Genomic DNA, 14,420 nt, shown 5'->3' with positions numbered 1-14,420 from the left:
GGACTATCCCCTCCACCCCCATCTCTTTTGCACATGCTCTAATGAGAAGTGTAGTGTAATTGTAATGGGTTAATACCAGGATAAAATCACCTTTAAGCTTATCTTCGAGTTAGATCATCACACAACATAGCACTGACATCGACGTTTAAGGCAAAATAGTATAGATTGTGAGCCCATATAGCCTGTCATAGCTCATGACAGCACCTACCCATGAAATCTACAGATGCAAATGGTATAACTTACTCGAAACCCTTGCGGTGAACAGATTGACGTTCCGGGCTCTCCACCGGATCAGCTGTTGCGTGTGGTCATCTGTCCCTGTACAGCAAAAGCACTTGTTTTCAACATCCATACAATAATCATGAGTAAATGTTTTTGAGCTACTGATGACTCATTGCAGAGACTTTACGTGATATGCACTGTGGCTCAGTGAATAATACAAAACGTCACATTGCATATAAACAATTTAACAACTTCACATTTGAAAGGCACGTTGCCCAAACCAGCTGCATCCACGTGAATCGCACGTGAAGTGACCATAGGAAGTGACGTTTTATATTTACGTTTCTCGCACAGCATTGTGGGAGTTAGAATACAATTCATTTCCTGAAAGCACGCATCCGATCCATACTGCATGAAACCCGGAAGTTAGTTCAGTATACTGCGCGGACCCAAAAAATACATACTGAATGACCACGAAAGTTCAGTATACTGATACTCCCTACTAAATAGTACATACTGCATACTGAACTGTGGCTATTCGGAAAGGGCCACTGTGTGTGTGGGGCAAACATTGTATCATGTTGCTGCTGATAACGGTGCGAAAGGAGTAAGTGGGCGTGTCTTATCCCCTCTTTTGTCTGCAAAAACTCATGCGGGTTTTGTGTCTCCTTACAGTTCAACATGAAATCTAAACTAAAACACTGAAACTGAAAGTTATCTGGAAATGTTTCTCTTAATAGTAGATACCAAATAATCTTTAACAAAAACATTGTCAATGTATTGTAGAGGTTTTTTTGATTAGAACTAACAAATTAGTTTGTAACACGTTTTTTTCATTTATAACTGTTGTTTTCAGTTTGAACCCAGAACTCTGAACAAAAACAAACTTGATTACAAACATAATACAATATCAATTAGGTAGGAAACCCATAAAGTCAGTGAAAAAAAAAATATCACAAAAAGCATTGGAAGATCAGAGAATGTTTTATTATAGTACATTTGACATCATATATACGGTAATTAGAAACAGCTCATCCACTGGAGTGCTTTACTCATCCTCTTTTACCTGTCAAAACAAAATAAAAAGCAATAAATACATACAATATAATCCTGAATTCATTTATATCATACTTGCATGCTTGTGAAGGTTTTTATTATAATTCCTTCTCTGAAGGTTTATTTCATTCTAAACCTGCGTCAGATGTTTGATCTAAATAAGGCCATATACAATCTAATTCAATGATAGATTGAGGCTCATTAGATAGAGAACATCTACAAAAAAGGCTTCAAAGTAAAGGATTAATATGCAGGACTTTATGTTTGTTAGAGTACCAGACATTGAAGAAATAAATGAGGGACTATACCATCAAACTGGAGATACAGGGTCCCACATTTTAATAAGGTCAGACTGAAACATTCTTTTGTACACCAGTCAATACTAAAATTTAATGTAGAGCTGAATCCCAGATCAAAGCTCATTTAAAGTCTCTGCATATCTGTTTGGTGTTTGAATGTTTTGTCAAATCTTTGTATCTTGTCTTTAATTTTTTTGTTGCAAATGGAGCCGCTGTGATTGAAGAAACATTTCAGACCATGTCTGACAATAAAGTATTATCAAATCCAATTACTCTGATTTGTTGATAAGGCTGTCTAGATGATTTTTTTCTCATTTGTATTTGATTTCTGGATAGCACATATTACCAGTCTTAAGCAATAAGAAGAAAAGGATCAGACAGAAAGCAGTTTTCCAGTGCTTGTGTATTTTATTTTCATGTTTCACATCATATTATATGATGAGATGTACAGTAGATGATCAGCCAGGGAACTTTACTCGGCCTCTTTTCCCTGAAGACAAAAACAAAAGTGTTGAGGCATGTTCATTTCATTAAACTTAAGGTAACAGTATCTCCAAATTTTCAATACAAGTTTGATTTACCTTGCCAGAGTCACGGCTCTTAGCTCTCAGCTTGTTAACCTGGGTCTCTGCAATGTCAGCACGCTCCTCAGCCTCCTCCAGCTCATGCTGGACCTTCCTGCACTTGGACAGATGAACATTGGCCTGCTCCTCCTGGAAAAACATTTACAAGGTTTAAAGGTATTGAACATTTTACAATTTTATATTAAATGTCTTTTTTTATATATATATAGATATATATATCTATATATATATACTTATTTGGTTAACAAGAGTAAGTTCATCTTTTAGTGACAATTATTTAATATTTTACTCAGAGGATTACTGATTATACTATGATAGACTTTTGGTGCATGATAGTGACCTTCTTATTGTATATAACTTGTGTGTACAATATTTGTCCCATGATGGCTTAGTGTGATAGATGTTGCATTCATCTACATTTCTTGTACTTATACATAAATAATATAATCTGTACAAAAAGCTAAATTAGTTTGAAAGACTTCTGTCATTTTATCTCTATATTAATTATGAATATGAATAACTCTCTTACCGATTCCTCAGCCTGCCTCTTGTAGCCCTTCACCTTGAGCTGCAACTTGTCAACCAGATCCTGCAGCCTGGTAACATTTTTCTTGTCCTCTTCAGTCTATGAAAAAAGATTGGATATATTTAAATTTTGTAAATGTTTTACATAATAGATAGGTGATAATGATTTGATGCCAAATGTCTAATTGACTGTACCTGGTAGGTCAGCTCTTTTACTCTCCTCTCATATTTGCGCACACCCTTAACAGCATCAGCTCCACGTCTCTGCTCAGCCTCAACCTCTGACTCCAGCTCACGAACCTTCAGAAAAAAGCAAACATTAAATTTAAATATAGATTTTTCAAAGTTTTGACCCTGTTGTAAGAATTATTAACAGGATTTTCTCACCCTAGACTCAAGTTTCTGGAGCTGCTTCTTGCCACCCTTCATGGCCAGATTCTCAGCCTCATCCAGGCGATGCTGCAGATCCTTGACAGCAACCTCAAGGTTCTTCTTCATCCTCTCCAGGTGAGCACTGGTATCCTGCTCCTTCTTCAGCTCCTCAGCCATCATAGCAGCCTGTAGGAGACAGCATTTAATGTTGCTAAGAATTACTTTATTAAGACACATTAAGCAGGAGTAAAAAAGCATTTCTTTTAAAACCTACATCAGTGATGGCCTTCTTGGCCTTCTCCTCTGCATTCCTTGCTTCCTGAACTGTGTCATCGACTTCACTCTGGACCTGGACTAGATCAGTCTCAAGCTTCTTCTTGGTGTTCATAAGGCTTGTGTTCTGAAAGTATAAAATAATTAGTGTCAATCAAAGTCATTGTTTTCCCTTAATGCTGATCAAGATCAGTTACATAGTGGAGAAAATCAAGGAAAATTCACCTGAGAGTGCAGGAGACCAACGCGCTCACTTGCGTCCACCAGCTCCTGTTCAGCAACTTTGCGGCTTCTCTCAGTCTGTTCCAGAGCAGCTCTAAGTTCCTCAATTTCAGCAACCATGAGACCATTCCTGCGATCTACCATAGCAGCCTGTTCCTTGAGGTCTTCCTGAGCTCTGACAGCATCATCAAGGTGCAGTTGTGCATCCTAGTGAAATATGTCAGGAAAATATTCCCTTGAATGCCAAAAAAATTGGACTGACAATCTTTGCAAAAAATATGTGGGCTACAATACCTTCAACTGTGCCTGAACATTCCTCAGCTGCTTCTGGGACTCAGCAGCCTGGCGATTGGCATGGCTCAGCTGAATCTCCATCTCATTCAGGTCTCCCTCCATCTTCTTCTTGATTCTCAGGGCATCATTCCTGCTCCTGACCTCAGAGTCCAGATTGCTCTGCATGGAGTCAATCACCCTCTGGCTATTCCTCTTGATCTGCTCCATCTCCTCGTCCTTCTCAGCCAGCTTCCTGTCTACCTCACCCTTAATCTGGTTGAGCTCAAGCTGGACACGCAGGATTTTGGACTCTTCATGTTCCAAAGTTCCCTAATGAAAGTAAAAAATTGATACATAAATATTCATTCTTTAAAATACATTTGTCCATGATTTAAATTGTCTTTCAGAGGATTTCCCATGAACAACTGTACCTCAGCCTCTTCAAGAGCTGTCTGGATCTCAGACTTCTCAGTCTCCACCTGCTTCTTGGACTTCTCCAGCTCATGGATGCTCTTGCCAGTCTCACCAATCTGTTCAGTGAGATCTGAGATCTCCTCTGCAGAGAGATTCATGTGTTTTGTATTGTTAAGCCTTAAATGCAATGTAAGTATTAAATATGTTAGAAATAAAAACTGTAATACAATGCTTCTGTAGTATGTAGTAAGAACTCACGTTGCAGGTTCTTGTTTTCACGCTTCATGGTCTCCAGCTGATCCAGAGCTTCCTCATATGAGTTCTTCATCTTGAACAGCTCAGTGCTGAGAGAACGAGCCTCCTTCTGAGCTCCCTCAAGCTCTGCCTGACCCTCCTCATGCTTCTGTTTCCACTCTGCCAACACCTAAAAAGCCATTCATAGTTGTTTATCAGTACAATGGCGAATCAAATGAGTGTGTCTTTGATTACAGAGTACAGTTGACAGAAGGAAACGTTACCTTGTCAAAGTTTCTCTGCTTCTTGTCCAAGTTGGCAGCCAGGCCATTAGCTCTCTCCACATCAATCATGAGGTCCTCCACCTCACTCTGGAGCCTCTGTTTGGTCTTCTCCAGAGAAGCACACTTGGAATTGACAGCCTCAATCTGCTCCTCAGCCTCCTGGAGGCGCTGGGCAAGCTTTTTCCTGTTTAAAAGGGTGTGATTGGTCTCAGTGAAAACTTTAACAATCCATGTTGGCACTGATTATGTTTTCTCCACATAATATTGCATGTTTAAGAAATCTTCTAACATTTTGACCTTTTAAACTAGATTCACATATGAAAGGAGTGCGACCCGTTCAGGCGGTACCATTGTTATTTAAGCTGAGCCGTATAAAATGTACGTACTTGGATTCCTCAAGCTCCTCAGTGCGCTGGATGGCATCAGTTTCATACTTGGTTCTCCACTGAGCCACTTCACTATTGGCCTTGGACATTCCACGCTGCAGCTCAGCCTTTGCCTCCTGCTCCTCCTCAAACTGCTCCCTCAGCAGATCACAGTCATGGCGGGCTGATTGCATTCCATGGGCAAGGGCATTCTTGGCCTGATGTAAGAAATTGCTGTCAGTGTGAAAATGTAATAAATCACACATACAAAGTTCTCAGTAATAATTGAAAGTTTTCTTACCTTAACCTCCTCTTCAATCTGTCTCTTCAGCTCTTCAATCTGCTGAGTGAAGGCCTGTTTGCCTCTGGTCAGCTGGGAGACGAGAGCTTCTTTCTCTTCAATTTGACGGCCAAACTCACCTTGAGAGAAACATATCATGAAACATTAGTTTGTGTTACAATTTAAAATATTCAACTACGGCGCAGTCACGTAGTTGACGTACCATTTTCCGTCAGGAGACGTGCTTTCTGCGCACTCATGTCATTGTTTTGACGGACATTTTCATCATTCTTGGTCTTTAGTTCACTAAGTTGGTCCTCAAGAGTACGGCACATCTTTTCAAGATTTCCCTGATGATGAGAAACAAAAATTATGTCAGTAATCATTTGTTTTCTAAAATGTAAATGACCTTGTTTACTGAACTCTCTTGGTTATTAAAGTAGCATGAAATGCATTGTGTACCTTTGCTTTAGCAACAGCCTCCATGTTGCTGGAGAGGTCATCAATCTCCATCTTGTATTCACTCTTTTCCTTCTCAAGCTTCTGCTTGACACGCTGGAGGTTGTCAATCTGCTCTCCCAGCTCAGCAACACTGTCAGCCTGCTTCTTGCGAAGAGCAGCAGCAGTGGCTTCATGCTGCAGAGTGGACTCCTCAAGATCACGGCGGAGCTTCTGGAACTCTGCTTCACGTTTCTTGTTCATCTCAATCTGGGCAGCAGTGGCTCCACCGGCCTCCTCCAGCCTCTCACTGATCTCCTCAAGTTCCCTGGAGAGGTCAGCTCTCTGCTTCTCAACCTTGGCACGAGCTGCACGCTCAGCCTCAATCTCCTCCTCCAGTTCTTCAATACGGGCCTGTAGAATGTAGATATGATGTGTTTCAGTAAACTTTCACTTGACAAACAATATGTATTCTGTTAAATTTAACTCAATATTTCACCTGAAGCTCCTTGATCTTCTTCTGAAGCTGAGCACCCATTGACTGCTCATCCTCAATCTTGCTAAGGAGCTGGCTGACTTCAAAGTCCTTCCTGTGAGAATCATGGATACATTTCTTAGTAAGAGTTCATGCTGTTACAGTAACGTTTGTGTATGCTTTTATTAAAATAAACAAAAGTTACTTTTTAATTTTCTCATCAGACTGCTGCTTGTCATTCTCAAGATCCATTATGGATTCCTGGGCCAGTTTCAGATCACCCTCAAGCTTCCTCTTGGCTCTCTCAAGGTCCATACGCAGCTTCTTCTCTTGCTCCAGAGAACCCTCAAGCTAAACAATAGTATACGGCTTAATGATCAGGATTCAACACCAATGTTATTTGCCAATTTTAAGGACTTGTGAACTTACATCATCCACTTGCTGCTCAAGCTTGGTCTTGGCCTTGGTCAGAGTGTTGACCTTGTCTTCCTCAGCCTGCAGATCATCAAGAGTCTGTTGGTGAGATTCCTGAAGGGCTTTCTTTTCCTTGGTCAGCTTGGCAATGCTCTCATCCTGAGAGGCCATCTCCTCAGTCAGGTTCTTCACCTAAATTTACAAGAAAGACGTTGTTATTGAGGGTAATGTTTAGAGGAAACTTCATGTACGAGATAGACTGTTTAATCCAAACCTTGTTCTCAGTGGCATGTTTCTCCTTCTCCACTTTGGCCAGGGTAAGCTCCAGGTCATCAATATCCTTCTTGAGCTCAGAGCATTCATCCTCCAGTTTTCTCTTCTTGGCAGTGAGCTCAGCATTGATTTCCTCTTCATCTTCCAGCCTCTCAGTGGTCTCTTTGAGTTTGGCCTCTAGCTGAATTTTGCTCTTGATAAGACCCTCACATCTCTCCTCAGCATCTGACAGATTCTCTGTTTCCTAGTTTGTTGTTTGAAAAAGGATGTTAACAAATCTACATACATTATGAAACGGCATATCAGTCCCTCAATGTGTACTTACAGATGCGACTTGCAGCTGCAGATCATTCTTCTCCTGCAGAAGGGACACAAACTTCTCCTCCAGCTCCTTTTTCTTGGCCAGGGCAGTGGCCAAATCTGTCTTCATCTTGTCATAGTTCTCCTTCATCTGCTGCAGCTCCTTCTCAGTTTCAGCGCTCTTGAGCAGAGGCTTGATCTTGTAGTACACTTTCATCCATGGCCAGTGTTTGACATTCATGAATGAGCGGACGTTATATTGGATGGTATAGATGGCTTCCCTGCAGAGAAGAAAAAAAAGATGTAACTGACAAGTTTCTTTTGTGATTTAAAAAAAGAGTCTCATTCAAAACTAGTTTTTTTTTTTTTAACATGCCTCCTCTCTGTCATCTTCACAAACTCCTTTCTCATGACGTAACCACGGCAGAGAGCCTGAGTCATGGTGACCAGAGATGCCAGCTTTTCATCTCTCATCTCCTCAAGGAGACCCAGGAGACCAGCCTTGAAGAACACCTAAACAATCATACAAAAATGAAAATGAATGTTGTAGAAACTCATATACAGTAAAGACATCTTTAAGTTATGTAACATTATCACACAATGGATGAAACATCATATCATATACATATACATATCCCTTGTAGTATAACACCTCAGAAAAAAAGTCCTGAAAGTATCCTACCTTGGTGTGTCCAAATTTATACTCGTCATGAGGAACATCAATTGATCCAAGCAGCTTCTCTGAAGCCTTCTTGTTATCAATGAACTGGCCCTCAGGGATGACACTTGCATTCAGAACCTTGTATCTTTTATGAGAGAGTTCATTGTTAGTGTGAGTGTTGCCTTTGAATCATCTTTATCAAAAAATATACAATATGTTTATATACCTCTGCTTGAAGTCAGCATAGAGGATTCTGCTGGGGAAACCTTTCCTGCAGATTCTGATACCCTCCAGTACACCGTTACACCTGAGCTGGTGGATGACCAGGAAGTTCTCCATCAGACCTGTAAAAAGACATTCATTGTAGTTATGAAACATGTAACAACAAAATATAACTATTCCTCAAAGACTCTATTCAATTGATCTTTTTTATGTACCTGGAGTCTTTGACTCATTGGGAATCAGGCAACGCACAAAGTGAGGATGAGTGCTCCTCAAGTTAGTCATCAGCTTGCCCAAGTTCTCCTGTAGATTTAAAGTGATGTCTTTAAATATATATCAGTTTGGAGTATGAGTGAGAGGTGATTTTATAGCAAAGTCTTCCATTTAAAACCTTACCCTAAACTGTGAAGACACAGTCTGCATAGAACCACCCTTCTTCTTGCCTCCCTTCTTGCCAACCTCTGTTGATATTGTTTAAGTTGACATGTTTTGTTAGAATTCAACATACAATTCACATAAACCAAGGCTACAGTTTTTTGAATAATGTACATTTTGTAGAACATAAAAATTCATTTTATACTGTATATAAACGTTTGGCTTTCTTACCTTCAACAACAGGAGGATACAGAGCAGCCAGCAGTTTAACTGAGGACTTTTGGTACAGCTGAATAACTGAGTCATTCAGTGGATCCTTGTTCTTGTCCAGCCAGCCACCAATGTTGTAGTCCACTGTACCAGCATAGTGCACCATGGAGAAGTGGGCCTCAGCCTTGCCCTTTGCGGGCTTGGGCTTCTCAAATGCTTTGTTTTTGCCGAGATGCTGGTCATACAGCTTGTTCTTGAAAGATGTGTCTGTTGCCTTGGGGAACATGCACTCCTCTTCAAGGATGGAGAAGATACCCATGGGCTTTAGAAGAGGGAAAGACATATGTTATAATCTTTACATTTTCATACATTTCATACATATGCACATTGAATATAATTAAGAGCAATTTCATGGAATCGTTACCTTCTCAATCAGCTCAATACAGGCAGCCAAGTCCATGCCAAAGTCAATGAACTCCCAGATAATACCCTCCTTCTTGTACTCCTCCTGCTCCAGGACAAACATGTGGTGGTTGAAAAACTGTTGCAGTTTCTCATTGGTGAAGTTGATGCAGAGCTGCTCCAAAGTGTTGAACTGCAAGGAGACATAAAACCAGCATGAGTTCTTGGAGACAAAAGAGTTTTTCTATCAATAAAAGTCAGTCAGGTACTGAACTGTTGGAAATTAAGCTTACATCAAAGATTTCAAAGCCAGCAATATCCAGCACTCCAATGTAGAACTGCCTTGGCTGTTTGGTGTCCAACATCTGGTTGATACGGACGACCATCCACAAGAACATCCTCTCATAGATAGACTTGGCCAGGGCAGTCACTGAGTTCATTACCTAAATAAAAACACAAATACAGTTTGATTAAAGTCAGTGAGGTATGAAGTAAACTTCTTCTCATAATATATCCACTTTGAAGATGGTTTTCACATAGTGCTAAATCCAACTCCTAAAAAGTAGCTTTAAATAGAACGCTACCATTTCATTGTCATATTAGAGTCGTTACTACTTTACTGAAGTGCAATTTTTTGCATTTCTTTACGTTTTATGTTTACCTGAGGTACGGTCTGTCCCTTGGTCACATACTCATTTCCGACCTTCACTCTGGGATAGCACATTGCCTTCAGCATGTCAGCAGAGTTCAGACCCAGCAAGTAAGCAACCTTGTCAGCATCTGACAAAAGTGCAGTGATTCACAGTTAAATATTCTATGTAATATTTTTGTTGTTCCTGAACTATAATAGATAAATACATTTATAAATATTGAGATCTCACCTTCTGTGCCGTCAGGCTCAGCCTGTTCCTCACGCTGTTTCTGTTTGAACTTCATGCTACCATGGTGGAGCACAGCACCAGTCATCTTGTAGATGCTGACTTTCTCTTCACCACTGAAGCCCAGGATATCAATAGCATTCTATGTTTGAAAGAGGTGTCCAAACCAGATTTTGTCAATTTACAAAGAGTAAATAGATTACTTTTAATGTTGCAATTATTCACAAAACATACAGTATGTAAATATTTTATTGTGAAGTTCACTCACATCAGTGGCTTCCAGCTCAACTTTGTCATCAATGCTGGCAACAGTGATCTGACCCATGCTGCACATGGGGAAGTCGTAGGGGTTGCTTGTGATGAGTGTCATTTCTGGAGATCAAAAGGGTGAGAAGTTCAATGCATTGTCATGTATAAAATGTATAAAGCAGTTTAACATTGAGGAACAATTCAATGTGTTTACCAATGATCTCAGGTTTGTGGTTGGTCATCATCTGGTAGAAGATATGGTAGCCTCTCTCATCAGGAAGCTGGAATGTCACTCTAGACTTCTCCAGCAGATCTATGAATAATGTTCATAAGTCACACTGTCCAATTCTTCATTGTAGTTATTTGTCTATTCTAATAGTATTGTTACTTACATGTCTCAATGTCAGCACTAGCCAGTTTGCCAGTTGTGCCGAAATGGATTCTGATGAATTTACCCTATTTAGAACAAAGGCAGTTTTTTTTTAACATCAATGAACATGGACAATGTGTAGCAAGACATCTGATATGCAGAAATACCTCCATACTTACAAAACGAGATGAGTTGTCATTCCTCACAGTTTTGGCGTTACCATAGGCCTCCAGCAGAGGATTAGCTGCAATAATCTGATCCTCAAGGGAACCCTGTAATGAAGGTTTAGAGTTGATATAAAAATATTTTGTTTTTTTTCCAATTAAAAAATATTGCATACATGCAGAATGCTCAATAGTTAAAATAGTAATTTATCCCACCTTTGAAGCATCCCTCTTCGGGCCACCAACTGAGATGGTTGCAAAGTACTGGATGACACGCTTTGTGTTCACAGTCTTTCCAGCACCAGATTCTCCACTAGGTATAGAAAAGACATTTAAGAACTTGTTTGATATATTTTTTGAAGTATATAAGCAATATGTTAAACACATTTTAAACTTACGTGATCAAGACGGACTGGTTCTCCCTATCTGTTGATATAGACATTCAAAAATAAAACAGTTAACTCTGTTTTCTTGCATCAGAAACATCATATACTGATAAATGATCTGTATCATTATGACTTACCAGTAGCCATGAACTGAAAAGCGTTGTCAGAGACGGAGAAGATGTGGGGTGGAGCCTCCATACGCTTCTTGCCTCTGTAGGCATTTACAACCTCTTGGTCATACACTGGGAGCCATTTGTAGGGGTTCACAGTGGCACAGAACAACCCAGAGTAGGTCTGAAAGCACAGAGATTCAACAGTTACCTCAATGTTTCAAACAAGTAAATCCATGTTAAACAACATCTTGTTTCTTATTAGGGCACATTTTCTTACGTAGATCATCCATGCTGCATAACGCTCTTTGAGGTTATAAAGCACAGAGGCTTCATTGAGATGGGTCATCATGGCCATGTCCTCAATTTTGTCGTACTTGGGAGGGTTCATTGGAGTGACGTCATCTTCTTTAACTGTTTTCTCCTGCAACAGGACACTTGTTACAATGAGGACTGTTCACATTAAAGAATTGTACTCTGACTTTATAATACTAACCTCCTGAGTGTCCAGGGTTTTGACGGTGACTTTGCCACCTTCCTTCTTGAGGATTGTTCCCTTCACATACAGCTCCTTCGCATCAGCCACATAGCAGGCACTCTTGGCATCAAAAGGTTTGTTTTGAGCCTCGATTCTCTCCTTCTCAGGCTTACGGAGGTAAATGGCAGCCTTGCCGTAAACGGCCATCTCTGCGTCCGTACTCATGGTGGCGGCTTGTATCTAATAGATAATAAATGAAATTACATCTTAGACTGAGTTTTAAGTTCATGTTAGTAAACAATAATTGAACTTAAAATATTCTTGAGAATGAATCATATCCATATTGAAACCATGTTTCCATATCCTTATATAAAGTTTTTCTGTTTAATTTCAGAATAAGTTTATTTATAGAATACATTCTAGGATACAGTTTAAATTTACAACACAGTCATTTTATAACTAACTGCTTTCATTATATGCATCACTAATATGTCTCACACATAAATGATAGATTACTTACCTGACTCCCTTCTCTGTCAGTAGGTAGTATTCACCAATCCTGTTCAAAACAGTTTAACATATGTTAGAGGAGATGAAAAATCACAGCATCACAGAATCAATTTCTGAAGCATTGCAGAACATGTACCACAAGCAGGAACTCCAAGGTCTTCTGTGAACTACCCGTTCCTGAACGACTACTTTTATTGAATGGGGCAGTGCTGACACCTCCAAAGTTAAATGTGGAATGCATTCCAAATGTGGTATGGCAATTTTGTCAGTGATGTGGAGGAGATCATTAAAAGCATGTGTTGAATGTATACGTCTAATGTTTCAGGTTTTATTAGTATGGCCAGCATTGGAATATTATTTGATCATTACTTTAGATTAGCTACAGGCTCTCCAGCCTCTTGTATGCTCTACAGAAGTCAATTCATTTATTTAGAAATAGGCCTGTGTTTTTTCCTGGGGTTAAAAAAGGAAATTGATAAATACATTTTGTACTCTAAAGGAACACAGTCTACACTTTAATCACCATTAATCAGTAATTATTTTTGTCATTGTTAAAGTTGTACAGTATTTTGTTATTGAAATTGTCTTATTTTAAATGATGTAATTAGGGTTGGGTATCGTTTGGGCTTTTTCCGATACCATTGCTTAATCGATACTTATAAAATGGTACCAGTGCCTAAATGGTGTCTGAATTTATACTTTTAGGATAAAGTAATAACAAAAATCAAGATGATGGTTGACAACATTAAAAGGAACACTTTTTTGATGTAAAGGTCAACTTAGAACTTCAAATTGAGCAACACATTCACAATAAGTTCACAATACATCACATTATTATGTGATTTTAAAAAGTCACATAAATTAAACCTTACCCAACAACAATATCAATGCAACTTTCTAAAAACTACTCTACCCTCTACTTTCAACTAATCAACTTGAACATTTAAATGATTGAAGAGGCAAAGAGAAGAATAAATGAATATTTGTCTCTTTGATGATGTCAATTAGATTAGATTTGTCTTGTATCTTTAAAATATCAGAAGGTCATGAGGAACAATTCTATACAAGTTTTTTTTATAGTTCACTGTGTTCAGTTTATGAGACCAAAGAAGATATTTTTACAAGTCAATGTGTGTTCAGTTGTCAGTACGTCGTAGCTCCAAACTGAATCTGTGTGCTATGAGAAAGTTAATTCTCTCGTGTTAGTTGTGTTAAGTTGCTACTCCTGAAAACACACAATTGTCTGATATGACATCATCAAAATAAAAGCATTCCATACACTTAACGTAGGAGGACTTTTATTGTGAAGAAACTTCCGGAAATACAATGCGTTTATCATCGATTTGACTGCGCTTTAGCGGTATTACACTTTGGGGGTGATTTTCAATAACACTGAGGGGAGTTAGAGCACTTTTAGCCGTCACTTTGAACACGAGTCACTGCAACAGCCCGTATATTTTAATCATCTTGGGCTTTGGACAAGCGAAACATCATCTTAAACATTTCTGAAGTCAGAGCGTGTCGTGTTTTGGACGGCAGCTACGAGGTCAGCTAACTTTGAGCTAACCCGCTGCCGGGAGCGTTAATGATGTTTTCTCACATCACGGTCCATGTGATAATGCTTCAGTTGCCTGTAATGCCCGTTCCTGATCCCTGTAGGGCAATAATGGACAGTTCACTGAGCAGTGAAGGCAGAGTAGGTTCAGCATGTCTTTGACATCCCTAAATATGATAGAAATGTATGCACATTTTTTAAGTGATAATATCATTTTATTTTTCTTGATACTCTCAAGAGCTCTTTTTATAAATCGCTACTGAGCCAAAACTGTCAGCACTTCTATTCCAGCTGTAAAATCCATGTCTGGGTTGCATGGCTCAAGTGTTCAGTCTCCATATGTTCTTTAAGAGCAAGTTGTAAATGTATGACAACCCGAAAATTACCATACGACTAAGATATTTAGAAGTTAGGCTGCTATATTTAGTTAGTTAAAATGTTGATCCAATGTGACAAATATTAAGAGACACTTTGTTTCTTTAGAAAGTATACCTGGTATAGATCATGCCTTTTAAACTGATCACTTAGGAAGTTTCTTAATAGTTTG

At 39.2% G+C, this 14,420-nt stretch overlaps 1 protein-coding gene across 1 annotated transcript; it reads right to left on the bottom strand.

Annotated features, from left to right (window-relative positions):
- Positions 1–1,962: 1,962 nt before the first annotated feature.
- Positions 1,963–12,510, bottom strand: LOC110005229 (myosin heavy chain, fast skeletal muscle-like). Its single transcript, XM_065956479.1, has 41 exons — positions 12,455–12,510; positions 12,329–12,367; positions 11,827–12,048; positions 11,611–11,754; positions 11,358–11,514; positions 11,233–11,260; positions 11,051–11,147; positions 10,850–10,942; positions 10,693–10,756; positions 10,515–10,613; positions 10,320–10,423; positions 10,055–10,193; positions 9,835–9,953; positions 9,467–9,616; positions 9,196–9,366; positions 8,793–9,093; positions 8,583–8,647; positions 8,402–8,489; positions 8,191–8,308; positions 7,986–8,109; positions 7,680–7,816; positions 7,329–7,584; positions 7,005–7,247; positions 6,746–6,922; positions 6,522–6,667; positions 6,341–6,431; positions 5,866–6,255; positions 5,627–5,753; positions 5,425–5,543; positions 5,145–5,341; positions 4,759–4,942; positions 4,499–4,664; positions 4,258–4,382; positions 3,848–4,156; positions 3,557–3,760; positions 3,333–3,458; positions 3,074–3,244; positions 2,882–2,986; positions 2,691–2,786; positions 2,159–2,290; positions 1,963–2,067 (listed from the first exon to the last, which is right to left on the bottom strand). The coding sequence occupies exons 3-41, from the start codon at positions 12,031–12,033 to the stop codon at positions 2,050–2,052; spliced, it is 5,787 nt and encodes a 1,928-aa protein (XP_065812551.1). The 5' UTR covers positions 12,034–12,048; positions 12,329–12,367; positions 12,455–12,510; the 3' UTR covers positions 1,963–2,049.
- Between the last annotated feature and the right edge of the window lie 1,910 nt (positions 12,511–14,420).

Source organism: Labrus bergylta, chromosome 7, assembly GCF_963930695.1.
Source record: "Labrus bergylta chromosome 7, fLabBer1.1, whole genome shotgun sequence".
NCBI lineage: Eukaryota > Metazoa > Chordata > Actinopteri > Labriformes > Labridae > Labrus > Labrus bergylta.
This window is presented reverse-complemented; position numbering and strand designations above follow the sequence as displayed.

What these genes read in the sequence shown, in the direction of transcription:
- LOC110005229 (XM_065956479.1), bottom strand. Translation starts at nt 12,033, where the DNA reads ATGAGTACGGACGCAGAGATGGCCGTTTACGGCAAGGCTGCCATTTAC. An exon ending in TATGCTGACTTCAAGCAGAG is followed by an intron (nt 8,110 to 8,190) that starts GTATATAAACAT and finishes CTCTCATAAAAG; the next exon opens with ATACAAGGTTCTGAATGCAA. An exon ending in TCCAGAAACTTGAGTCTAGG is followed by an intron (nt 2,987 to 3,073) that starts GTGAGAAAATCC and finishes TTTTTTCTGAAG; the next exon opens with GTTCGTGAGCTGGAGTCAGA.